This window comes from Leuresthes tenuis, unplaced genomic scaffold (genome assembly GCF_036924035.1).
Source record: "Leuresthes tenuis unplaced genomic scaffold, fLeuTen1.0.hap1 SCAF_2, whole genome shotgun sequence".
Taxonomy (NCBI): Eukaryota; Metazoa; Chordata; class Actinopteri; order Atheriniformes; family Atherinopsidae; genus Leuresthes; species Leuresthes tenuis.
In genome coordinates this window covers 16,080,068-16,107,336 of record NW_027325356.1, presented here as the reverse complement: position 1 = coordinate 16,107,336, position 27,269 = coordinate 16,080,068, and the positions used below count along the sequence as shown (strand labels likewise).

The 27,269-nt window shown below is 41.5% G+C and overlaps 1 protein-coding gene across 3 annotated transcripts in view; it reads right to left on the bottom strand.

Moving 5' to 3' along the window:
- Window positions 1-13,891: 13,891 nt before the first annotated feature.
- The window catches only part of itsn2b (intersectin 2b), a 31,002-nt gene continuing 17,624 nt past the window's right edge, over window positions 13,892-27,269 (bottom strand). For 2 of the 3 annotated variants that reach the window (XM_072380354.1, XM_072380353.1), the window contains exons 17-40: window positions 27,119-27,255; window positions 26,175-26,998; window positions 25,971-26,092; window positions 25,575-25,829; window positions 25,297-25,493; window positions 24,248-24,303; window positions 23,813-23,979; window positions 23,613-23,643; window positions 22,756-22,877; window positions 22,498-22,594; window positions 22,200-22,394; window positions 19,635-19,756; window positions 19,399-19,505; window positions 19,078-19,261; window positions 18,734-18,832; window positions 18,547-18,630; window positions 18,350-18,433; window positions 18,204-18,266; window positions 17,620-17,769; window positions 17,394-17,512; window positions 17,227-17,309; window positions 17,061-17,144; window positions 16,608-16,781; window positions 13,892-16,142 (exon numbers count right to left, since the gene is read on the bottom strand). In XM_072380354.1, the coding sequence (XP_072236455.1) occupies window positions 15,994-16,142; window positions 16,608-16,781; window positions 17,061-17,144; window positions 17,227-17,309; window positions 17,394-17,512; window positions 17,620-17,769; window positions 18,204-18,266; window positions 18,350-18,433; window positions 18,547-18,630; window positions 18,734-18,832; window positions 19,078-19,261; window positions 19,399-19,505; window positions 19,635-19,756; window positions 22,200-22,394; window positions 22,498-22,594; window positions 22,756-22,877; window positions 23,613-23,643; window positions 23,813-23,979; window positions 24,248-24,303; window positions 25,297-25,493; window positions 25,575-25,829; window positions 25,971-26,092; window positions 26,175-26,998; window positions 27,119-27,255 (3,705 nt within the window). In that variant the 3' untranslated portion in view covers window positions 13,892-15,993. The remainder of the gene's footprint in view (window positions 16,143-16,607; window positions 16,782-17,060; window positions 17,145-17,226; window positions 17,310-17,393; window positions 17,513-17,619; window positions 17,770-18,203; window positions 18,267-18,349; window positions 18,434-18,546; window positions 18,631-18,733; window positions 18,833-19,077; window positions 19,262-19,398; window positions 19,506-19,634; window positions 19,757-22,199; window positions 22,395-22,497; window positions 22,595-22,755; window positions 22,878-23,612; window positions 23,644-23,812; window positions 23,980-24,247; window positions 24,304-25,296; window positions 25,494-25,574; window positions 25,830-25,970; window positions 26,093-26,174; window positions 26,999-27,118; window positions 27,256-27,269) is intronic. The other variant, XM_072380355.1, reaches the window with a different exon arrangement.

Sequence of the window (27,269 nt, the reverse complement as noted above, 5' to 3'; positions counted from 1 at the left end):
CCTCTGGATTGAAGGAATTTGTGGTGGAGGTGGAAGGACAGAAGGACACTGTTAGAAAGGCGAGAAACAAGAGGCAGAAAGGAAAAGTGTGAGGAAGAATCACACTTGTCAAATAATGCAATGTTACACAGCAAGAATCTGAAGCCATGTCAGACTATGACACATTCCTCCTCATCCTGTTGATTTTCATCCAGAAAAATAAAATAGAGCATGATTGCAGTAAAACACTTGCTGTTTTTGCTTAGCCTGGCATGCAAATAAGCACCTTTGCTTGTTTGATTTAGTTTGTGCCTGCAGCCATGCCTGTCATTTTTTATTTCTAAAATCTTATCCACAGGCTATTTCTTAAGCTCCCACAGTCAGCGTTATGTATGAGAACAGACTGTGCTCACTGTATTCTACTTTATGTTGGAGGCTGCCATAAAGGATATACATCACGGATTTCTTCCATTTGTCTACAACTTTAACATATGATTTATGGAAACAAGCTGCGGTGATTAAAGTGCCATTTGAAAAATTGGGAGCTAATCATAGAGTACTTTGGAAAGTATGATACCTTACCCATCAATTTTTATTCCTCTCACCCAATTTTCACCATCATTACCAACATGCCTGAGCTGGTTTCCTCCAGGGTCTTTAAGAAAAACAACAACGCCTCAGAAGAACCGAGGGGTTAGAATAGTCTAAACAAAAATCATAAAGTATGTATTCATACATTTGCTCTGCAATATTTGTTGTTTAGGCAGCTGATGGAACAGCAGATCATTAGGGACCATAAAAGGAAAGAAATGATTTTCATTCTATTGTTTTTCTCTTTGTAGTCTAAGCCCTTTTGACAAGCCCTGTCCCTTTTTTCTTTCATCCTGACCTCTGTGAAGGCAATTTATTCATCGCTCATCCAGCAGCACACACTTGACCTCTGTGTAGTGCATGTGCTACAGGGCAGGTGTCGCTCAGTGCTCACACAGCAACAACGTCATCGTGCACGAACGTCCCAAATCTCAGTGTGGGGATAAAACCACTGCAGTGTACTGAAAGGAAATCCACGGCACAGATTAGCTAAAGCAGCAAATGTTTTTACTGGTAATCTGTGCAACCTGAGAGTGAACACACTCTCCGCCGCAAAGACAGCGCTGTTTACAAAACTGAAGCTGACATTCCTCTCACTTTCCCATGATCTGTTGAGTGGTTCATAAATCTTTTTGCTTTATGAAGACGTGGATTGTTTGCAGAAAGAACAAATGAGCGGTTGTTTCTGCTAACAGACTTTTTTGGATTATATTTTGTCACGTCAGATCTTATTGTCAAATAGATCTTTTTTTAAAAAATAAATAAATAAATAATCCAAACACTAAAAAAGAAGGCACAGGGTGAAAGGAAAATGTCATGTTTAAATACTTAAACAACTCTGTCAACACGTTCTTACAGCCAACTTGAAGTGCGCCCTGTCACTGGCTCTGGAACAGTTTCGACTCACTTGGTCCCACTTCAGCGATGCCCACACATTGTGCTCTGCAACTAAAGTACCTCTGAAAATGCTTTTATTGTTTTGGCTTTCAGCACACTGCATTGTAAATGTATCTGTGGGTTAAGATGTCAACTTTGGTGAAGTGAAGTATACATATTAGATGTGGCTTGAGTAACCAGTGTTAAGTACCATCTGTAAAGTCAAATGACAAATAAATAAATCTCCTGGTTCTGTTCAGTTTTGTCTTGGTATTCTTGCAGCTCTTGGTTTTGTAAAGTTGTTTAATGTTCTTATTGGGATATGCTTGACTTTCTGTTCCATTCTGTAGATCTTGCTCTGTAATTCCTGTTAGTTGGCCTTCAGTCACACCTGGTCCATGCTGCTGATTGCCTCTCACCTGTTACTTATTTGTCATTAGTCCCTTAGTATATATTTGCCCAGATTGCTTCACTTGCTGCCAGGTCATTGTTGTTTTTGTCACTGCAGGGCCCTCCTGGTTTGTTCCTGTAACGTCTGTGTCATCAGTTGTTATAATTTACATTTTCTACCTTTCTGTTTGGTCAGATTTTGGTTTCCCTGCTCTGCAGCGTCTTCAGTTGTAACATTTTCTCAGTTATTATATCTGCCTTGCTCCTGCCTGCTGTGTGCAACTGGAGCGCAAAATGTCCCAAATTACACACAGTAACCCAATAAAACAGTTTCACGCAATTATGTATGTAGACTATGGACAAAAAAGCCTTTACATGCGGTTTACATTTGAGGGGGAGAAGTTTAGCAAGTTTTATCCTGAGTGTTGATGATAAAAACGTTGAGTCTTTATGCAATAAATCTTACAGACATTAAGACAATTAAACAATTTGTCTTTGCTTTATAAAAGAATTACATTTATCTTCTATCTAATTCATCAATTTACCATGTAAGTTATTATGTTAAAAGCCTCAAAATCTTTATCATCTATCTAACATAAGGCTTTGCATGTTTCTAGTGATGTGTATTCAGTTTTAAGTGTGATGATACATCATCTCTAAAAAGATCACGTTAATCAGCAACTATTACAGTAGCTGCAGTGTTTTGTAAGTCTATTTATCAGCTCATAAACACTAAAACTTAAACTAACCGCACGAGTGACATTTCATATCTAAATGGCTCCGACAGCTCTACTTTCTAATTAACACTCAACGTTTGCAAAGCTTCTTATAGAGTTTTGCAATACTGAAGTTCACTCAGAGATTTTCATAATGTTGAATCTCTTAATGAAAAAAAATCAAGCTCGGGGGATGTGAGCGATAATCCCATTACATACGGAATGGTGCAGCAGGTTAAAAAGACACAGGCACTTCATTAAATTTCACGACTCTGTTGACAACTTCAAACACTTCTCATTGCGAGCTAATATGTTTCCACTCAGCTTCTGCCCCATCATGACCCTTTATTGATTATTGCAAACAAGCCAAATGACTGTGTGAAGACAGAGCAATCTATCACAAATCTATCACACTGGTCTTTAAAAACACAACAGCTGTCGTCAAACATTGAAGTCTGAATCTGTGTTGAAATAAAGATGCCAAAACCTAAATGCTATATTGTTTCAATGTGAAGGTGTACAGACCGGGCAGAACTCCAACATATGAAAAATGGATGATGCTCTAAGAGAGGATCAAACTGGCCTAATTTCTGAGGATGTTTTCAGCTGTAAAAATGCAGAAGTGCAGCACTGTACCTGCAGTGTAGTGCAAGGTAAAGCACGTCGTAAACCAAACCAACTAAACTGTCAGAAAACAACATCACGACAAGTGCAAAAGGAAGCAGCAAAAAACACAACACAACCTCCAAGCACTTCTAAATTCACAGACTGTCGGGTCATTTTGTGACACTGCCTGTAAATGCCGCAGGAGACGACTGCCCCTCTCTCTTCTGCTCTACAGCTTTCTCGCCTATGCAACAAAACAGTTAGTGACATTATGAAACATTTCACGTTATTAAAAGGTCAATTTTTAATGAAGCATTTCATAAATCAGACTATATGTCTTTAAGGATATACTGTGATTTATGAACTTACTTAACATTTGTGTATATGCAGAGAACAGATGGGCATCAGTATCAGATCAGTTGATATATAGTTGATATCAGGCTGGTCATGATTGTGAGACATGTCTGTCTATCTATCTATCTATCTATCTATCTATCTATCTATCTATCTATCTATCTATCTATCTATCTATCTATCTATCTATCTATCTATCTATCTATCTATCTATATATCTATCTATCTATCTATCTATCTATCTATCTATCTATCTATCTATCTATCTATCTATCTATCTATCTATCGCTTAAATTTGATCACTCAGTGTTATCCGTCAAAAATGAAGCTGTCTTCTTAGACATCTGCTTGCTTCACATTTTCAAAATTTGATTAGATGGAGATGAAATACTTGCGAATGAGCAGTTTCCAGGATGTTTTTGGTGTACATCTATAAGCCAAATTAACATTAGAACCACTGACAGGTAAAGTGAGTAACGCTGTTCACTTTGTTACAATCCTAGCCTTTGCGTCAATGTTACTTTGACACTTGCTGCCTGCATAAAAGTTTATGGCACATGCAATGGGCATGCCTCCCCAATGCCTACACGTCCTGTATTCAAAGAATAGTTGCGTTGTAAAAATAATGCAGTTTAGCCAAAGCCCTATTTGTTCTATAAATCTACCCAAGCAATATTGTTTCCTAAATCCATCCAGAAAGTCACATTTCATTGTAATGAGTTGTGTTTACATGTAATCAAGGTAGCCTGCAAAATAGCCTCCATGAACATGAGGGTCAGGTTGCATAAAGAATTAATTTGTTTTCATGATTGCTTTCTAACCCTAACCAAGTAACAATTATTGCCTAAACCAAACCAGGAGGTGACACAGATGTTTTAGTAGCGCGTTGTTGTGTTATTGATAGAACATACTGGTATGTTGGTCTTGGTCTCACCTCCCACAAAGGCCTATGATTGAAGGCGCAGCGTTTAGCGGCTGCAGCCAACTACCCCTCCTTCCTCCTTATGAGGATCTTAAACCAAAGACTTGAGAACGACATCTGCTTTGATGTGGAAACACTCAATGAGTCATAAGTCCCTTCTGTTGCTTATTGGGGCGGTATTTTACAGTGGTATGAACAAATAACATATATAACCATTTTAGTTTGAGGACTTGTGGGTTTCTTTATGCTAAACTATGCAAAACTGCTGTGTGTGGGCTCGAGAGTGGTGTCTTCTTTGGGAAGAAAACAAATATTTTCCATACCTATATATATATATATATATATATATACCTGTGTATATATACCATCCATCCATCCATTTTCTATACCTGCTTAATCCGTCGGTCGGGTTGCGGGAGGGCTGGAGCCTATCCCAGAATATATATTTATACTGGACATATATATATATATACCTGTGTATATATATATATGTTTATACAATTTGTCTTTACTGCAATAATTCTGTTTTTTTTAGTTCTTACTATGTGAAACCAAAGCAAATAGTATCACCTAGTGTTGCAGAGTCTTGTCTTATTTTTGCCAAACTCCAGATGAAACAGTCAGTGTAACATTATTTTCCATTCTTCTGTCTTTGTCATTGTCACTGATCTTCCTCTCATTTTCTGCTCTGTGTCTGTGCAGTCTGACCGAATTCTCATGCTACACAATGGCTCTTTGTTTTTTTTTTCCCCATGTGGCTATGCAAACTATATAGTTTCTACGTCTATGGGCTGTGTAGGCTTGGCTCACACTTTACTCCAGCGCGCACATGTACACACACGGCTCCCCTCACACGTATCCTTTACATCAAGCTCATCACACTTAAAGCATATTTCTCCCTCTGTGTGTCCTCTAACGCTAATCTGATGTGACAGCGTCCTTTTCCCCTCTTGCTGCACCGTTACGAACATGACCTACAGAGAGCTGAGTACGTGCTCGTAGAATGAAAAATAAATCTAATAAGATTAGCTAAATGAATGTAGGAGAGAGTAAGGATAGTTGAGAGGAGAGTGAAATGTAGAGGAGAAGTAACCAAGCAAGGAGCATCAATATCATTAGGATCAGCTGTAGTAGCTTCATGTGAAGTTACTGCCACATACAAAAAAAAACATGAATGTTTATACTCACAGTTCATCAATGCCAAGATCCAATCTGGAGTCCTTTTACTCCTCTGCTTCCTCCTCTTCTTTTTGCTCTGGACTTCTTTTTACTCCTCTGTAGTCTAATCTCTGTGATCTGAACTCTCCTCCCCTTTCCTCTCCTCTGTGCTCTTTGCTTTCGCTCAAAGAAAACCAAACAAGTCCTAACTGTACAATTAGATGTATAAATCTCTTCTGTCCCCCCACTGCTGTCAAATTTGCACACAAGCCTCTGCCTCCTCTTCACTGTTTTATGTAGATACAAATTAAAAACATCTGTCACTCTCCCTTCTCCATTTCACTTCTTCTGTCCTTTATACAGAAGCAGCAGCTGCAGGAGGAGGTGCGTTGCTTCGACTGTTTTCCAAAGGGCAGTTCTCCCATTTCCATTTGAGTTTTTCCAGGTTATTCTCCAGTCAGAGAGTACAGGGTCAGCTCCCGAGGGCAGAAATGTGACATGAAAGACCCCGACAGGTCCACTGAATCGTCCTCCTCCCCCTCTGCCAAACGTCTGCATCCCCTTCTTTCTCTCACTCACACTAACAACACATAGTTGCACATGTAGACTCGTTGCTCACTCTTGCTTGCTCTCAGTCTCTTTAAGCAGAGGGAGGAGAGAGAGCGACTGGGAGGGAGACAGAGAAGGGAGTCTGTGATAGGAAAGTATTCAGAATGCCATTTGCAAATACATATATAACATTTTGTGTGTAATCGTGAAAAACATACATGACAACATGAAGCTTTACCACCTTAATTATCAGAGGACGTGCCCACATAGTGAGAATTAAAACAGTGTGACACATTTAAAATAGAAACACACCATTAAAATAATGTAAAACTGCTTGACACACAACACCGGATAAAAAGAAAAAGCTACATGAGTAAAATGAACAGGTCAGAACACGGTGAAACAGAGATTTCTCTCAATTGTTCACCTTCTTCTCTGTGTGATCAGTCACATACTGTACATCTCACTGTGTAGGTGCTGCTGCAGCTGTTTTATAGGACAACGGCAACAGCCATGGGTATGCACGAGTGTGTGCGCTTGACTGAATTTGGGAGTTAAATCAGCAATTTTCTAAAAATAGCTTAATATCAGATAAGGTTTATGAAACTTTGATCAGCCAACCTGTCATGTTGGCAGTTTATTTATGTACTGATGTTACACAACAGGAAAAGCTTGAAAACCCTTCCTACCAACCCCCCCACCCCCCCCTTCCCCGAATAACAACGCTATCCAAGCCAACAGCTCTCAACAGGTATGTGAAAGAAAAACATGCAAACGTGTCCTCAAAGCTGAGCGGTAAACTTTGCTTTTAGGCAGAGTATGTAGCGGGCGAACTTCCCTCAGACAGGAGGCTCTGCACCTAACCCCCAGCAAAACACTAAAAGGTCTGAACAACAAAAATTCCGATAAATGAGGGAAAGCCTATGAACCAGTTCAAGCAGCCCAGCACTGGAAATATGACATTACTCAAACCTCTTCTCACTGAAAAACTTGTCCGACACACACTCTGTGAATCACGGAGATGTACTTATACTGTCAGTTCTTTGCCACATGCCTGCCTCTTACAGAGAGCTATGCTGCAGCTGGCCGCTGACAGTAACCCCCCCCCCCCCCACACACACACACACACACACACACCCACACACACACCACCTCTAATGAAATGTTGTCAGGGGTTAGTATCTTCACTGCCTGCTCCCTGCTGAGTTGGTTGGATATTTCCATGTGGGAAGTGATGGTGTCTAGACTCCCAACGTTAATGTTGTGCATGTCCTACCCTTTATACCTGGGTCTTCAATGGGTCTTCAATGGGTCTTCAATGGGTCTTCAATGCCTGTAGCACTGTGATAGCATTGAAGCATTAAACAGAATGTGAACATTTTCTGAACACTTAATGCTGCAACTTGGATTAGATGAACATATATATTCTTGTATATATTTGTGTTTTATGTTCCTTTTTCTAAAGTAATGCAAATTGTTGGACAAATGAAAAATGTGGGCTGTTAATCAGAATCCTACTCATCCGTAGGTGGACATGAAAGCCATTTGTGCCAATCAATTCACAATCGTTGACTGTGGTATCAGTGTAGTCGATATCAATATGGATTAGGATTTACCACCTGGTAACCATTAATGTCTTAAAACCTTCAGGGAACATCTGATAGTTGTTGAAATATTGTAGTCTGGACAGACAGACAGCAACTAAGTAAGTAAAGTTTTCTTTTCCTCCGCATTTCATGGTTTGTTTTACCTCCTGATAGACCAGAGGCGTAAAGTTTATTTGTTTGATCTTCTTTTACAAATCTTGTATTGCAAAGTTGTAATACTGCACAATCTGACTTCCACTCTTATCTTGAGTTAGACGGACAGACAGACGGTACACACAGGTAACTCAATTATTTATCGTGCAGTTTGAAAAAGGCACAATGTACTGTAAGTATGCACAGAAAACCAACAAATAAATAACTCTGTGGTAATAAAAAAAAAAGAAGCTAGCTTTGTGAAATTGGCTGTTCCATGAGATCCAATTATCAAATCAGACATGACTTGCTCAAGAAAAAAACCCCATCTTTACTCGTTATGTAAAGAATGTTCCTCTCTCTTAATATGAGCTGCACAATTACTGCATAGAGAGCACCACGAGACCTTTGTTAAGGTCTTTGTTATGCATGACACAGAGGTAGAAAACAGACATCTTTGTTTTCAAACCTCCACGTGTTGTAAGTGTCACTATACAACAGAATAAATGAGAGGTAAATTACACTTTGAATAACAAACAAGTGACAATAATTCGTCGTCAGTGGAAAAAAAAACATACCTAGACATTGTTCTTCATACAGGATATGAAACATGTGGACTACTTGCATCACAACGCCTATTTTTGCAGCTCCTGCACAGCGTGATAAAATATTAAGTCTCTGACTCTCGACAGTGGCTCTTGTGAACTGATGTCAGTCACCTATGCAATAGTGAGGGACACGACTTGGGAATTTCAGAGTAGCAACACTGGACCTGCACTACATTCTTTGCTCCTCTGGTATTTTACTTCATTACTGAGGGGGACTGAGGGGTAAAGCTTTGTGTCTGTGTGAGCAGCCTCCCCTCTTTCCTTTTAGAAAAATAACAAATTCATTATGAATGAAAGTGATTCATATTCACTGATAAAAATAAATATGCCGTATACTTCAAAATAATGAGCTACAGATTCACCAGGCGTCCCTGCTCAATATTCAGTGGTCTGTGGCACTTAATCCAGAGTCCGGCTGCACTTGTAAATGGCAAATCTACAAAGATTGATCACAAATCTGTAAGATCACTTTTACAAAAGTGTAGATAACTTCGAAAAGCAGTCGGACATTGTGGCTTTTATCTGCCTTTAAATTGTGCGTTTTTATGGAGCAGCTTTCAACTTTGGATTAATACACGTGTGATAAGCTGGAGAGCGTTTTTTTGCAACAGTAAGATGTATTTGGGTCGAAATTAAAAGTAACAATGCCCTTATTTATCATTATCAGCAAATGTTTTACCCAGAACAACAGGTGACGTGGCTGATAGTGCTGACAACAATGGAGCTCTAGTATAAGCTAAATCAGGCTTTGGATATCCCATAAACTGTAAATGAAAGATGGATGTCTTAACATGCAATAACAATCATTGCCACTAGGCTCTAATACAAGTTCTCTCAAGAAATACTGAATGAATAAAATTTGTCTACTGGTCATAATGCTGTTATTCGCTAAATGAACTCTTTCGAATAAGTACATAAAGCATTTAAAGATTGTTGGCTTCAAAATTCTTTTGTTCAATCAGGTTTCCGTGTTTTACTATGAAGCTCCTCACCTTTGTTTACACAAGATCACTTCTGGTTGGTATTTATACAAATATCTGTGATGAATTCATATTTGATGCATCATTATTGACTAAACATATAAATTAGCTCTAGTTTGGCAAGCTGCTCAGTGAAATGCTGCTTATTCAATACAAAGCTGACAGTTTTGTCAGTCCTTTTCCTCCATGATCCATAAATAAATTAATAAATAAAATAAAAAAATTCCCTGCTTCTCAGAAAGGGCGCAGTCTGTCATCTCTTTACACACTTCACAGTGTTCAACAGCTAGATGAGCTCGTGGTACAGTTGTTGCTTTTAATTCCTCACACGTAAACAACTGCATACAAAAATGATCATACAGAATCAGCTGAAAGATACCGTAAAGCTTTGCAGAGTCTAGGGAGGCACAGATGTGTCCAACCTGTTGACTCCAGTCGCCTTACTGACAAATGAAATACTATTAACAGATGCCAGTGGACGATACTCATCAGTGGGCTTTGTTTGTGTTGTACTGACTTTGCCTGAAACTGTTATGATCTGTTTAAGTGTTTATTGGACACAACCAACTCAAAAAGGTTATTGAGTTTGTAAAAGTAATGATGTTTGACATTGACGTAAAAATGATGATTTGACCGATGGCTGGTAGCCAGTAACGATTGTTTTTATAGTTTATTCTTCTTTTCATTAGAAAGATATATGATATGAACAAAAATTACATATACTTTGAAAAAAAAAGTCTTTCCTCATCTATATGCGTATGTATAAATATGTATATATATATTTTAATATGTAAATATTTATTCAAATGAACTCCCAAACACTTGAATAAACAAGAGGTATTGAGTGTTCCACACTGAACAGTAACGGCGTCTGGCTGCCTCTGTGGGATTTCTCTGACGTTTCACTCTCCCGTCTCTCTCTCTCTAATTCCATAGGGGAACCTTTACTCGGTGTAGCTTTTTTGGCGAGAACACAGACATTATTATTTTCAAGTTATCTTTGGGTATGTGTATGTTTTCATATTGCTGTGGGGACTTTCAACTAAATGCACGCCATCGCCATGGGGACGCTTGTCTCTGTTCAGACCTCTTGTTCAGAGTTCAGACTTGGTTTCAGGCTATGGGCTAAGTTGTTGTAGCTGGGGTAAGGGGCAGTGGACATTATGTCAGTAAGTGTCCCCATGGGGATAGTGGAACAAACAAATGTGTGTGTGTGTATTATATAAGACAGCTGGTCATGTGGTGATAATCAAATCATTCCCTTGACTGCGTCAAGTGGGACTGAGGGCCTCTCAGACTCATCCTCTATGCACATGTTTTTTTCTCTCTATACTCTCTTTCTTTGTCTACATATGTGTTTATTCCTGCCTGACTTGTGTTTCTTCTTGCCTTCTATTCACTTCTTCTTCTGTTTTATTGCACTTTTCTTTTAAACCTGCAAAGCACTGTTTACCTGTTTCTCTGGCTTAACCATTTCTATATTCTGTCTTTTCATCCACTGTAGGTTAATTTATGAGGAAATAACCCTTTTGAATGGTCAAATAGAGAAAAAAAAAAAAAAAACTGTCTCATAACTGACCTTTTGGCTGTGCCGTCCACATATTATGAAACACCCGGTTGGCACATCCTGGGGTAGTACAGAAATGTTGTAAATAAGACATTCATATTCAACCCTTTAAGCTGATCTTTAGGTTGTAGAAGGAAACTTGTGAGGAAGCACTTGCTATGTATAAAGCAACATTATTGGTCATTGGACTCTAAACAATGTTGTGCAATGCTTGGAATGTTTATAAGAGCTTTTTTTGCTGAGCACAGCTGAGACGTTAAGAGCAGGTAGAGTGAACCACATGTGTTGGGCCATGAGCAGAAAGTCAGTTAAAAGCTCAGCAGAGATGAGAAGAACTGAAGTTAGATGATAACAGCCGTTGAGAGTCTCTAAGATTCAATGTTCATGCAGAGTAAAAGATGACTGTTTCATGAATAAATGATTCTTACATTGTGTTGAATAATGTTCTGGATGTGATGTCTGGGTAACATTAATAGTCATTATGGCAAAAGACATGACTAATACACCATGGCAGTTGACTTTATATGTCCTTATCGGGGTCAGAGGACTTCAGGTTGGATGTATTTTTTTCCTGACAATTGAGTAAAAACCTGAAATAGACTTTTTCCTTTGGCATAATAACAATATTAATGTTAAGAGCATTACATTATTAAGCCTCCGTGCTGGCAGTGGTTTCAGCTGTGGTCAGAAGCATCATGGTTTCAGTTCAGGGCATGTATCTTATCCAGAAAAGGTGTCAGATTGGATCACTGGGAGGGTCACTCTACTTTACTCTGGATGTTTGTGTTGCTAAACTGTCTGTGCCTGGTTGTTTTGCTGTTTGGCAACCGATGATATCCCCCGACAGCTAAATGAGTCAGTTGTCAGTGAGACGAAATTGCTTGTTGGCCTGTAATCTGCCTGTGATATAAAAGCACCTGAACTGTGATATTTCACCTCTGGTTTAAAACATGAATAATGTTTTACACGATCATCCTCTGAAATGTGATGGAATATCAAACATAGACCCATTTTGAGGCCTTCAACTAACCTGCCTCAGAATGTTTGTGTAGTTAAGGGAACGACCCAATAATCACTGACACTGGACAGTCCGTCCAACTGGCACCACCTTCACCTTTACCAGGACGTTAAAGAAAAGGTTGTGATCTAAAGCTTTTACCACTTTGTAATGTCGCCATTCACATCACTTAAAAGAAGTTCCGGCACTGAAGATACCAAGTAAAGAGTTTCAGATGGTTCTTTTTTTATGTCTCTGCTCTGGAGCACACAGCGTCCAATTCTTCCCAAAAAGCTTGGAATACTAATTGGTCTGACCACAATACACGTTTCCGTGGCATAATGCTCCGTCTCGGATGCCTCCAAGCCCATAGAAGTTGATGCCGCCTCTGGACAAGGTTAACATAGTGCTCCTTTTCTGTAAAGTAAAGTCATAAGTGGCATTTTTAAATGTAACTGTGTACTGTAGAGCTCAGCAGAGGTTTCCCACAGTGTTCCCTTGCTCTTGTGGTTATATCAGCTATTTAAGATTTAGGCACATGGTGAGGGATTTAGAGATCAGGCTGAGCTTTTTCAGTTTAACATTTCAAGGATTCTCTCATACATTTGCTGTCAGATCCTTTTCACATCTGTGCTCCTCAAAGACTCTCCCTTTATATATATATTTTACACACTAATTGTGATTACAAATACCCGTTAAATCAATTGAATAAATAAAATCAATTCAATGCATGTTTCCCCTCATAACTAGCACTAGTTTGCCCCATCTCAACTGTTTTTGGAAGGTGTTGCAGACATGAAATATCTTGGGTTCATGTAGTCTCTATTGAAACAGGAATCAAAGTGAATGCAATAATCATCATCATAGTGCTCTGTCCATTTTTCAGCCCTGTCCCTTAAGATGAGAAGGACAGATGGATGTAAATTTAAACTTGACTGGATGGCGGAGGCCTACAACCACCATGCAGTGAAAACCTTTGAAGTCGATGTTCGTGAGATGTGGCCCTTATTAAAGCCTCGTTTGTCCATTGTTTCTTTTCTCCCTTTTCTAAAGGATTTAGCCTTTCCATCCCACAAACCATAAACATGCCTCTTAATCTGTACAATTTATTCAGTATTATAGCATTGTGAGATGAGCTGGCTTCCTTCAAAATGTCATTTTTCCCCAAACAACCAAGAGAAATTAAACAATGGTGCATCTGCAGCACGTATTTCATTCTATCGGGTGTAAATATCATATTGCCACATCTTTTCTGCATCAAATCCATTGGTACCACTTCAGAAGCTTGAGCTCAGCTGATTTTGTCGACTCAGATGAGCAGCTGTGTGTTGCTGTGGGCCCCTTGTAGAGTCGCTCGGTGTAATTACATAATGTCTGTTGCTCCTGTGGCTTCAATCGTAGCCAGTGGAGGGTAAAGGGACTTAATGAGGCCTATTGGTGCGCACTGACAACTTTACACTGAATTCCATTTACTTTTTTCTTCTGTACACTGAAAGAAACCAGGGAATTCTTAAGCGTAAACCTCAGAATAAACTTTTTTTTAATGGTTTCTTCATGAGTTTTTATCAAAAACTCATTTGGTTTTAGATATTCAATCATATTTACACATAATGCAATCAAACAAAAGCAACTGATCCACTGATTTTGTTGGCGAAACAGTAAAAGCACAGGGGGTTTTGTGCTGCGACCAATAATGGTAAGATGGTGCTCAGATTGTGTGTGGAGGCAGGAGAAGTGTGTTCTGACAGTGATCGCAGGGCGCTGTGCACATAATGCACAGCTGCAGGAGTTAGGCCCTTAAAGCAAACAGTGTCCTGTGTCTTTTTTTCTGTTACGAGACAATAATTTGACAGTTTACAATCTTTTAATGTCTTTAATTTGCCTTCAGAAACCCTGATTCAGAGCACCGCATAGAGGCCAAAGTGAGTACAAGCAGCAGGTTAGAGACTCCAGGCTGACAGTCCAGATTAGAGGCAAGAAGTAAAAGTAAAAATAAAGGCAGGCTTTCACTCCAATATACAGACAAAAAATGTGGTCCAGTCTCTTTGCACATTTTTCACGTTCAAAGTTAAAAAAAAGAAAAAAAAAAAGAAAAAAAAAAACACAATACAAGACAAAGTGTTGCCGATTGAAGAAGACAAAAATCGACAAAAGACAAAACAACAGGCCTAATAAAATGACTGGTGACTTAGTCTTCCACCGGTAAAAGTTAGTATCAACAAATTTTATTGCATGACGTAAACACACATTAAAGACAAACCCAACGAAACCCAACCGATTATCCTAGATAACACAGGAAAGGCGCTCCAAACCTTTGGATAGTCACACGCATAAATTAAGAAATAAATACAACACTCTTCTGTTTTTATATGTAGAGCAAGGGAAGTTAGGAAAGAAACTGAACACATCAGAGTAAAAACAAGACTGAAGACACCATAAAGTCAACCTACAACACAATAATGCAGTTTTAACCTTAAAAAAAAAAACCTTACAAGGTTGCCACACTGCATGTTTATTAAAAGGCAGTTTCTGAGGCAACAGGAACAGATGATATTTGCTAACTGTGAGTCAGAGACTGAAGCGTGACACTTAAAACAGGCCCGGCAGCAAAGAAAATAGAGTTTCTGATTGCTGACAAACTGCCAATCTGTGATATCTAAAAGAACCGAAACCCACAAAAATACTTTGCTCCAGAAGGTAAGAGAGGAAGAGAAACAGCCAATCAAACCAATTCTTTTTCAACCTAATCATCTTATGCTCTCACTTGAAATTAGTTGGCAAATTAATAGTTATAAAGAAGTTGGCAAAGAAGCCCAAACCCGACTTCATACCGATAAAAAAAATCAAAAGATTTTAGAAAAACAAGAAAAGAAAAAGACTTTAAAGATTAAAGCAGTTAATTAACTGCAAAAACTGTAAGATATCCATTCTTCTTAACCGTTTAGGTATCTTTACACTCCAAAGATATAAGTCTCACGCACACAGCACAGAAGGAGATGAAGAAAAAAAAAAAAAGAGGCAAAAACCTACAAACTTCTGTTCAGTTTTGTTGTAGTTGCAACTCGCAACAACAAATCCTGAGATCTTCCCCCAGCAGTAGTAAACCCACTCCAGATCCGAGCTACAGACTAGAACCTCCTCCCTGGGTTGTCTGATGCATTTCATGACGCTGTCCATCATCTGTCATCTACCGTTTGTGATGTTTTCAATGCCACCGAGCCAGACAGCTTATGATCAGTGACGGCCCAAAAGCAGGTCAGCACAGCCTCTCAAAAGCCATCCATCACCGGCTTTCTCAGAGGGGGAAAAAAAACCCCTCCAAGAATATAAAATGAAGACTTCAACATATACATGTCATGATAGTTCAAATAAAAACACCAGTTTCTTTAATATCAACTCGTTGGATGGCCCTGGTTGAGAACGACTTGGCAAAATCCGAATACTTAAAAAACAGACAGTTTTAACTGAGAAGGACCTGCGAGATGCCACAGAGCACGCAGTTTTATTGCTTTGATAGTTAAAACTCAAACAACTTGCTTCAAAGCAGCTTTTGTCCACTTGATCCTCTGCAAACCTTCTCTTTTAAGCCCTTCGGAGTATTAGCATATTGCAGATGCAAACCGCAGCACGAGTCGTGCTTCCCTTTCCGCCTGTCGACATCATGAGGGGGAAAAAAATAATAATAAAACAGCTTCGACTCCTATTATTGGGTACAGTTAATGTCACATTGTCCCTGATTCCTACTGGAAGATCTGAATGACGACAGAGTTAGGTTAATATTACATCTTTAAGGCATTGTGTGTACTTCTATGAAAGTATCCCCTTGGAATCCGTGTTCTGCATGTGGGAGAAACTGTCGTCTGTTCATGTGAAAACAAGCAGCTCGTCCTATTTGGTTACTTGCTCCTATTTGGTCGTCTCTGCAGAGGAAACCGTTCCATATTTAGTTCATCCTTCATAGCTACTTGTTGCCATATAGTTGCAGGTCGAGATGGATCCACACTTCCCCTGTGGGAACCTCGTGCAGCAGAAGGCGCCGCGTCACCGGTCCCTTGCTCTCCAACTCTTTCTTTATGGTTGCTACGGGAACCTCTGTCCGCCCCAGGAAATCTGCCATAATAGATAAATAGACCGGTATTAATATCGATATATGTGAATCTGTGCATGAACCTGCTCTTCTGGTTGTGGTGCACATGCGCCAGTATTTCACAACACTCCGTAACACCGTGAACTGAATCGAATGAGGAGGAGGATTCAGAGGAGGTCATCAAAAAGTGAGAAATTAATGTGAAATAGTTCATTTTGGGACTCTGAGTTCAGGAAAAACATGGTGAATTATGAACCTGTTCATTTTTAATCTGTGCGAAGTGAACTTTGAACTGGTTCTTGTGAAAAAAGAACTTGTATAACAGTGGTGGTTTGAGAAGGCTGAGACAGACTCCATGAACGATCAACCACCAGTAAATGTGTAGTTTGATTCTTACTGTATATTTCAGATTTAGAGAGATATCAGATAGAGTGAGAATATAACCCCCCCCTCAAATAAAAGAATTAAGTAATTATCTTGTCACTGACCATCAGGTGAAAACTGGTTTCTTTCCGAGATGGTGATGCACAGGACGTCCTGGTACAGGTCTTTGATGTGAAACTGACAGTTGAAGTTCCACTTGGGGTTCAGAGTGTCATTGATGGTTCTGGATGTGAAGCTCTGAGTTCCCATGGTCACTTCGCAGAAAGGGTTACTTTTACCTGTAGGTGAAAAAGAAGAGAGGCATGTGAGGGGGCAGGATGTCCAAGACAAAATGCAACACCACATAAAACTTTGGGACGGATGGGACATGAATTATGCAAAATAAGTGCAGTTGTGGCACAGGGAACGGAGTGGGGACGTGTCTCAAGGTCAACTGGGAAAAGAGACTCATGCAGCATGGATTAAAAGCTGTGTTCAAACACAACAGCTTAAGATCTTAAGTTTTCCCCCAATAAAACTCCAAGTACATCCAGCAAAATTAAAGTATTCACGCTCACCGTTGGGTTTTCCCGCCTTGAGCTCAGTGGCTTCCAAAATAGTGACAAGGAGTCTGCCGATTCCACTGGCCTTCACAGACCGCGCTGCAAACGCACGCACACACATTAATCTGACCATTAAGTGAAATCAGGCAAGAATACGGCTGTCGCAGTGTGAGAAACAAACCCTGGTAAGCCTTTTCCCTTTTCTTCTTCTCAGTCTCGATAAATTCCTCAGACGCCGCCTTTATCTTTTGAACCCACGCCGTTCTGAAAACACAAAAACACAGCGTGTTCGTGAAGGCCGACCAGCGAGCCGCATTTCTCCGTTTGGATGCAGGCGCACGCCGCTACCGTTCATTGATGTTCTCAGTCCTGAGAATGTAGACTTTATCAATGTGCGAGATGTGGAATACGGGCTCGTCACTGGACGGATCCGGGAGCTTCACGAGAACTTCGTTTAACAGCACGGGCTGCGGGTCACAAAAGACGAACCCGTCATCATGCGTCAACCGAGTCATACAGGGTGAATCATAAAACCGTTCTGTTTGTTTCTGTGCGTGGGGGGGGGGTCACTTACTGGTTTGTACATCTTGAGCTGAACGTTGTTCTTGTTGCTGAACAGTTTATCAGGCCCGGAAGAAGTGAACTGTTTAGCCGCATGAGTCAAAAGCAGGAAGTCGTTAAAGAGGAAAGCCCAAAGCTCCTTGTTGCTCTTTGCCTTGTACATCTGAGAGAAAAAAAAAAAAGAAAAAAAAGAGAGAAAGTGATGTAATCATAACTAATTTTTGATCAACAAAAGAAATATTCATTATCTGATTCAAAAAGCCTGAGGAAAGCCAACATTTATTTAGGTAAATCATCATGACACAACATTTTTTAAACTGTTCTGTCATGACCCCGGTGTTAAATTCGCCCAACAGGGCTCTGAAAGTTTCTCTCTGTGGTTTGGGGCTTGTAACAAGATACCACAGCATCCTAAATCTGACCCAGTAATGTTTTGAATTCCATCTCCCTGCGTGCCGCACTCTGCCACTCTAAGTTTTTTTTACTTTCCTTCCTTTAAAACATTTATACAAGCAGATGCGAAATGCTCTTTTCTTCAGAACATGAACACCCACCAGAGTTGCTTCCTGGCTTTGACAATATTCGAGCATTACTCACCTTACCGCTGAGCAGCAGTTTCCTGGGGCCCAAACAGTTGGTAATAGAGTTAAAGTCCAAATTCTGCAAAAGGGAAGAAGGTTTAAAATTCTTCTGTCGAGTTACATATAATGAAAACTAGTCAATGAGCACGGGTTAACGGTGACCTCTGCGACGCCGTCACACTGTACGTGGGCCTGAATCCAGTTTAGTTTGTCGTGATTCTCCTGTTCCCTCACACCCTCGTTGACCTGCACGATGCAGAAAAGTAGACGATTCGCGTAAATCACAAGACAAGATCCCCTTTTTACCCAGAACACAGAGGAAAAACACCACAGACAAGAGTATTAATAGGATTTAGAACCTGTTGACAGAGCTCCTCGGCCTTGTCAAGAGCCTCTTTCAGAGGACCTCGATCAGGGTGGCCCTCTGCAGTGCACTCCAGGATCTAGACACAAAACCAAGTTAAAACACCTGCAAATGAGAAACTAAAAGGCAAGACTGTAAAGTCAGAATTTGAACCACCACACGCTATACACAGGGTGGCGTACTTTTTTGATGTGCAGTGGGTAGCGTGTGATCCTCTGCATGGGTTTTAGCAGGAAGCTGGACAGCGGCATGCCCTTACACCTGTAGTCTGTGGCGATTTTCTGACGGAAATGGGGAAAAAAGGAACAAAACGTGATGATAAAGCAAACGCTGGTCTAAAAGAGATGAATGCAAGTAGAAAAATAATATTTGGCTGGGTTAAAACCAGAGAAAAAGAACACCTGGCAAACACAAAGCTAACTAATGTTATTACCTTGATATGCCTCAATCACGGTATGTGTAAGAAAAGTGAGTGCGATTTAAGATGGACGTTACGTTTCCTCAGTCCCAATCCTCTCCCTCCTACCTTCAGGAATTCCTTAAAGTCCGGCTCATTGTCAGTGCGAATCTGGAGCAGCGCGGCGCCGCTGAACTGGTGTGAGCAGAAAATAACGTAGGGCTGCATGTGGGACAGCTCAGCAGTCAGGACACCTCCGATCATCTGCACCGGCATGTTCTCCCCACCTAGCTTCTTACACACATGGAGAGCCCTGCACACACATCCACGTTTCTAATTGACCATTTATTCTATCTTTGTACCACACCAGATTTCATTGTATTGTGAGTAAAATGACTGCAAACACAAGCATTATTACTAAATCTGCTCCACCATCCAAGTCATATTTACTTGACAAGTTTTATGTTGCAGGCCAGAAGGTCTTTCCAGTTGACAAAGATCATGTTCATCTCCTCGTTATTCAGCCGCCCCGACTCAGACATCGGCTTGTAGAAAACCTACACAAACGCACGCAAACCAGGACAAGAACGGAAAACACAGATGTGATTCGCCGAGTATCAATTTCACCTTCATCAAATGTTTTCCTACAGCATGGAACCGTTACTCCGCTGCATTTGTGTGCTTACATCCAACACGATCTGCAAGTCCTCCACGTATTTCTCCTCGGTGTCAATCAGCTCGTGGATGTAACCCTGCCTCTTTTTCTCCTGGGGGCTCTGAGAGTCCACGCTGTTCAGGTCTGCAGACCCTGCATGAGAGGAGCGAAAAGAAGGTCTAAACAATGCCGTCGTTTCAACCAAAACCGCAAACGACGGCTTGAACACTGTCGCATTGCCTCCAGGTGGATGTTCTGGGACGATTGATGTCTAACTTCTGAAGCTTTGACACCAAAAAGACAGAAGGAGGAGGATTAAACACCCAACCGGCTATGATCTCAGCTAACGCGCTCACGCTTACCTGGTACAGGTACAGGGGGCGCATTTGGAAAATCTGGAGCTCCCGCGCAAACCGACTGCTCTCCCTCTCCTGCTCTAACCTCATCGTCGGTCTCAACCCAAAGGTTTAGAAAGTGAAATCTGCAGTGTGAAGCCATTGCTGTGACCGTCACTCTGCTTCTTCCAGTTTTCTCTGTCTGCCCTCGGGTTTGTCTCGCTCTACCTCTGTGCCGTCATCTTCCGTTAAATCTGTTTGTACCAAAACAGGAAGGGACATTCTTTCCTTTCACCCTTTGAGGGCTGCTCAGAGTGCATACGGTTAAAAGTTTTAACTACATCTCTGCGACTTCTAGGTCCGCAAGAAGCCCGAGAAGCTCTTGAAACTGATCCAAGAGCACATTTAGCCAATGTAACACAGATGGCTTTAAAAAGCCGGAAAAAAAGAAGGATGAAAAGAAAAAAATCCAACGTCTTAGAGAAGCCATCCTTTAAGACCAAAGACTTAAGCAGCGTTATGGATGAAGGAACACAGAAAGTGTCTGAACTGGTCCAAAAGAATAAAAATGAAAGCAGAAGAAGAAAGGAATCTCTGAGGAAAGGATATGCATATTTATCTGTCCATCTTAATCACATGTATCGTGTTGACACTATAAACACTGGACAACACACACACATTGAGTTCACTATATGCCACAAGAATTCACTAAATTGTCATTTCGAACCAATCTTTATTCTTTTTACATCTGAATCTGAAAATATACTGTTTTAGATACATTTTCAAAAATAGTGACACCATCTTGTACCACAAAGCAGCTCTCCGACAGTGAAAAGTTGTGATTCAGGGCTCATCTGAATCGAATTAAGAGAAAAATGCGTCAGCCGTTTGTTTGGGAGCGTGTTTCGCTCGACTCCTTCATGTTGATGTACCTGGACAGACAGCACATGCTGTATATCTCACTTCTTTAGGAAATGTATCCACAATCCTGACTATACTATAGTTACATTTTTTTTTAACTGTTTAACAAACAGAAGACATGCATCCACATTCTCCAAGAGCAAAACCAATCAGAGCAGCAGCAAAAAAAAAAAAAAAGAATAATTCTCTTATTATAAAAGGTGCAGCAATGAGTTTTCATCATCATCCCTGTAGGAGGAGGTAAGGCTGTTTCTACTTTGGTGCAGAGTCGCTCATTTCAGGACTCTATATGCCCGTGCTGCGTGTCAGCAGACCCAGTTATGGCTTTTAAATGTACAAGACAAACTGTGCACTTCTGCTTGTGCCATTTTGTGGCCTAATTAAGTTAAAACAATGATTTAAAGAGCATAAAATCAAAAGTCCAAAGCAAAATAGTTAAGAGTAAATAGAAATTCCAAAAGAGAAAAGCAAGATGCAACAAGGCATTCCCTGATGGTTTATGGACTACGGTTTTAAAGCATTGAATTTAAAATTTTGCCTTCTTTTGCTTTTTTAACAAATGCAGTTTATAGTGTGCGTTCCACTCTTTTCTAACGTTAAACTAACCGGGTCAAAGTTTCTTCAAAATGTATCTTACGGGGATTATTATTCGGGTTTGTGTAAGTGAATTCCAAAAGTCGGAGAGAAGCGATGAAAAATAAAAGAGAAGGGAAACACATCTGTCTTGGAAAGAGAAACAAAAGAGAAGACAAGCCACAGAGAAACCCACTATCACTCTGCTTTATACACTTTCCCTGGAATTAATCAATCAAAAAGAATCAACAAGGCACAGAGGCTTTAACAATTCACAGAATCAACTCAAAGTTATTTCAGGATTAATTGAATCAAAAAAGGCATTTTCTTCCCTTTTATCTTTTCCACTAACAGCTGTTCACAGTCTGTGTTCGACCTAAAGCAGTAACATTTGCACAGTGGAAGAAGTTAGTGGGCAGAGCGTCCAGACATTCAGCCCCGTCAGAGCAGAGTGTGATAGTGGGTCTCTGAGGCCAGCGGGAGGAGATGTGGAGGAGGAGGAGGAGGAAGAAGAGTCTTTCTACCACCCTGGAAGGAGAAAGAGAAAAGCAGTGGAATGACAGAGAAAAGGAAGAAGAAGTAAAGTTGAGAAAGGAGGGAGGAAGTGAGAAAAAAATAGTCAATAGGAAGAAACGCTATAAAGATGGAGAGATGTGTTGATGGCAAACTATCAGTAATAGGAGTTAGCGTTAGATAGAGGAGCAAAGAGTTGGGATTAGTCGGCCACAGATGTGCTTTCAAACCATCATCATATGAGATTTACTCACACTGCTGGCTGGGATCCCCGTCTCCCGTCGTCATCTTGACATAATTGGTGGGGAAGAGGCCAGTGACGCCGTTGACTTCTCCTTTCCACCAGTCGGGGTCGTTCTTGTCTAAAACGTTGATCAGTTGGCCTTGAGAGAAGCTCATCTCATCCTGATTGGCGGCGGTGTAGTCGTATATGGCGATCACCTGACAGACTGAGACGGAAACGGCAGAGCGTGTTACCGTTAGCTTACACTTTTACTTCGTCCCTGCAGTAGTCTTCCTCCCTCGTAACCTCACATGGTGCGTATATGTTACCTGGTTGAGATGCTGGTGTGGATTTGCCGCTGTTGGATCCCAATATTTTGACATTACTGGCAGGAAACCAGCCCTTCTGACGTTTCTTACCGCGCGCCTAGAGTCAGAAAACGCCAACAAACACAGATCAGGAGGATGTAGGAAGACAACAGGGATGCTGACCAACAATCGTCTCTAACTCCTTAAACACACGGTTCAGAAACCTCCCGTGTAGGGAGATGAGTATATTTCTAAGAGTCTTAAAAGTCTAATACTGACCTGAAGTTCTCCGAGCCACCAGCCGGAGGCACTCTTGCCAAGGATGAGGATGAGCTGGCCATTTTCCAGGTGCAGCTGCTCTGGGCCACCAGAGGACTGGGGTCTAATCACCTGGGCAATCTCTACACACACACACACATACACACACATGACATCAGTGAAGAGCTGCAGAAGGTACAAGCAAGACACTTGTGGTGCTTTTATGGCTACGCGAGAAGAAAGAAAGAAACAAAAAAACAAGTACACTAAGTGTCGACTTAGTCAACACTGGATACTCAGAGAAAGTGGATTTTTAACTAAGGTGCCAAGACTGTTTACACATAAAATGGACCTTTATACTAATTTAAATAACATCAATAAATAAATAAATAATGAATAAAACATTTATCTTTCCATCAAACCCATAATAATTTCAATCAGGGGCTGTAGAACGTACTTAGGGAGATGTAAGATGATGATGAAAGAGCTATGAATAATTTCAACACATTTTTTAATTCAAAGATCTGTCCGTAACTAATAACTGCTGCTGTGAACTGTGCAAAGATCAAAACACAGAGGCTGATGGACGGTAATGCAAAACACCTACAGGAAATCATTTGTGCTAAAGGAGAACAGGATTAACTGCTAAAGCAGAGAGTGAAACTACTGTTCCGCAGGGGAGTACCTATTGATTCGTTTGTGGAATGAATGACTGATCATGCTCAATTTCCTTGTGGTGTTGGTGAAACAGAACATCTTCATCTGTAGGCTGTTCTCTTAGAAGAGAATCAAATGTTCTATTGTTCCAGTTTATTGAAAAAAAACTAACAAAAAAAAACTGTTTAAAATGGGTGTCAGTGAGAAAAAGAACAACTTACCTGGCTTTTTCTTTCCAGATGTGCTTGATGCCTATAAAAAATAAAATTAAAAAAAGTTTGGCAATTTCAAAGAAATGAAATGCATCCTGATTAAATCACAAAATAATGCAAATTTACACTGTACAATAACATTATATTACGAATAACAAAAGAGCTTAGTCTCATCTGGATCACTTTGGCTGTGTGTTTAGTGTCCTTACATCTGTCTCTTTAGGCTTGACGTAGTTGCTGGGGAAGAGGCCTCTGCGGTCGCCTATCGAGCCGTTCCACCACTCTCCTTCTCTCTTGCTTACCAAGATCATATCCCCCTCTCTGAAGGCGAGATCACCAGGTTGCGGAGACTCGTACGTGTAAAGCGCCACATACTCTGTACAGGAAAAGCAGAGTAGGTACAGTGAGACGATACCGTGGTCAGCTGAGTCAGACCAACTGAACCAGAATGACTGGATGCACAGTTAGATTCCTCAGACAACATTTAAGGTAGAAAAAAAACCTCACGAGTGACTGATAAGACATGTGGAGATCATCGAACATGTTAAACATGTGATCTAAACCAACAGCAACCAGTGTGTGTCAAACATGAACAGATATACATCTCATATAAGTTGATATTTCACAGGTAGTTTTTACAGTACCTTCAAGCTGAAGGCTGTCACCAGAATCTGCGGCTTCAGGCGGAGAACTCTTTGTGCTGTAATCATAAAGAGACTACATCACTGCATTTGCTATCATCCTCCCGTTTATATCAGTGACGAACAGCAAACTCCACATCACACCCAGCTGTGTCCACCTGGGACATGTTACGCATTCTACAGCCAGAAGTCTGCGAGCTAAATGTGAATCTGGGATTCCGCTCAGGGCACCGAGACCTGCAGGCTCATTGCTTTGGTCGTCAGCCATAGGAGCGCAGGTGAAGGTAGGAGCACGCACCTGATCGACCGGTAAATCGAGAGCTTCACCTTCCGGCTCAGTTTCATCACGACATTCTGGGACAATGCCAGCCGGAATAATACTAAACAGTGGTGGAGGGAATACACGCGTGGAATTTAAAATAACCGTAAGGCTGAATAAAGCTTTTGTCCCAAGTTCTGCACCGTTTACTTCTCAAATGAGTCGACCATTTGACCAGTCCTAAAAAAAAAAATGTGTGGTTCCAGTGTTGTAAAGGGACAACAAAGGAAATCTTTGTCGCGTTTCAGAGCGATACTTTGACTGACCGAACCACAGAGGAAAGTCATTAGTTTGACCATGCAAGAGTCTGGCAGGAAGAGACGCAGCGAAGGGAATGAAGGTCACTTAATCCACAACTGTTCTGCAACAGAGGTACAAAGGTACTGCAGCCTCGTCCACATAAACACGGGTACTTTTACAAATGCAGATTTTTCATGAATTTTGACTAAAGCAGTTTCTTTGCCACTACAAACAAATCTTTTGGAAACGGGTCAACAAGGCACCAAAGACCTCTGACAGGAAGAATGGTGAAAAAAAAACGTGAGTTTGTGCAAGTTAGGTATAATGGAAATTATGGGGGGGAAACAATCTGGCAGCTTTCAAGCTACCAGGAACTGGTATTTGCAACAAGTATACAAACGATGACCGGCATGAACAACTGACGAAGAGACAAAGCCACGCTCTTCCTGTCACTTTCAATCCAGGGTACAAATATATGTGCACGAGCACTTACTCCGAGCTCTCCTCTTCTCCCAGCAGCGTCACGTATGTTTTGGGGAACCAGCCCTGTTCACCGTTAAGCTCTCCCAGCCACCAGTTCTCCTGCTGCTCCAACACGTGAATCACATCATCCTTATTGAAGTTCAGATGGTTGTCCGTCTTTGCTGTCCAGGAACACAGGGCCTGAGCCAGCAAGTTACCCACCACCTGCTGACAGCGAGACAGCGCACTGAAAATCTAGGTACTTATATAGCATATGAGCAGACAGTAGCCACTCTGTGAGGCCCTCACCTGTCCGTGTGTCTCTGAGGGTGCCGGGTTTGGAGAGTGTGTTGGTGTGAAGGCCGACTTTGTCCCCGCAGCCTTGGCAGCTTCGAGGGCACTGGAGAGCTGTGACTGGAGCGGCATTTTAGAAGGAGCAGCAGCTGTGGCTTTACTGGTGTCTGATGGAGTCACTTTCTCGACGTAGCTCTCTGGGAACCAGCCCATCTTCCCCTGTTTGCTGCCATACAGCCAGCCCTCCTCTCGCTCTGTGGTCTCATCAACCTGACAAGGAGACGGGAGCGTTTTAGTCAGGAGACTTTAACCATTTTCACTAAATCGGGAAGAAAGACAAACTGACGCAAAGAATGAAGGAGATGTCGGAAAAAGAATCTGGGGTCTGACGTGAGAGATGACAGTTCTTACCTCAATGATATCGTCTGCATTGAAGCTGAGCTCTTCGTTGTTTCGAGCAGTGAACGGGTAGAGTGCTCTGAAGGGTGTGAGAGAGGCTGACTTCCTGTGTTGTTTGGCCCTCGGTTGCCCGCCTGAAGCAGCACATGAGGATCATACAGTCAATCAGTCTGAACTCTAACTCTAAAACAACTGAGATGTAGTTTGAAATCTCACCCTTTCTCTCCTCCAGCCCTCTCAGCAGAGCCGTCAGCTTCTCCTGAATATCCACCTTCCCTCCATTTGGCTGCTGCTGACGAGAAGCCTCGGCCTTCCTTTTTCTCTCCTCCTCAGCCTTCCTCCTCTCCTCTTCCACCTCCTTTCTCTTCCTCTCCTCATCTGCTCTTTTCCTGTCCTCCTCACGCCTCCTCCTCTCCTCCTCCTGCTGCTGATGAAGTCTTCTCTTCTCTTCCTCTCGCTTCCTCCTGTCCTCCTCCTCTTTCTTCCTTCTCTCTTCCTCCTGCCTCCTCTTTCTCTCCTCCTCCTCGAGCTTCTTCCTCTCCTCATTGTCTCGGACGGCAGCTTCAGCCGCCCTCTGTCTCCTTCTCTCCTCCTCCTCCCGCTCTCTCTCCCTCCTACGCTCCTCCTCTAACCTCTTCCTCTCCTCCTCCCTCCTGCGTCGCTCCTCCTCTTCCTTCTTCCTCCTCTCCTCTTGCCTCCTTTCCTCCTCCAGTTTCCTCCTCTCTTGCTCTATTTGCCTCCTCTCTTCCTCTAGCTTTCTCCTCTCCTCCTCCTGCCTGCGTCTCTCTGCTTGCCTTTGACGCTCCTCCTCTTCTTTTTTCTTCCTCTCCTCCTCCTCTCTTCTCTTCCTTTCTGCCTCGTCCTTTGCTCTGAGCTCTCGTTCGGCCTGCTCCCTGGCAGCCTGGATGAGAGCCTGCCTTTCTTTCTCCTCCTCCTCCCTTTGTTTGGCCTCCCTTTCCTCCTGAAGCCTCCTCTGACGCTCTTCTTCATCTCTCCTCAGCTTCTCTTGCCATTGACGCTCCTTTTCCATTTTAATACGCCTGTGAGTGTACAGTAAATACTGGCATTATTAAGAAGTTAGTTTAGCATGATTTCTCAACTGAATTAAGAAGCACAACTTTTACTGTAGCATTAAATCTAAATCTAATGCTCAACTGTACCTTTGAGTTTCCTCCTCCTGACGTTTCCTCTCCTCTTCCTGCTCCTTCTGTCGGATCAGCTCTCGCTGCTTGTCCGCTTTGATGCTCCGCAGTTTCTCCAGTGCTGCCTGCTGCTTTCTCTGGCTTTCTCTCAGTTCCTGATGCACACACA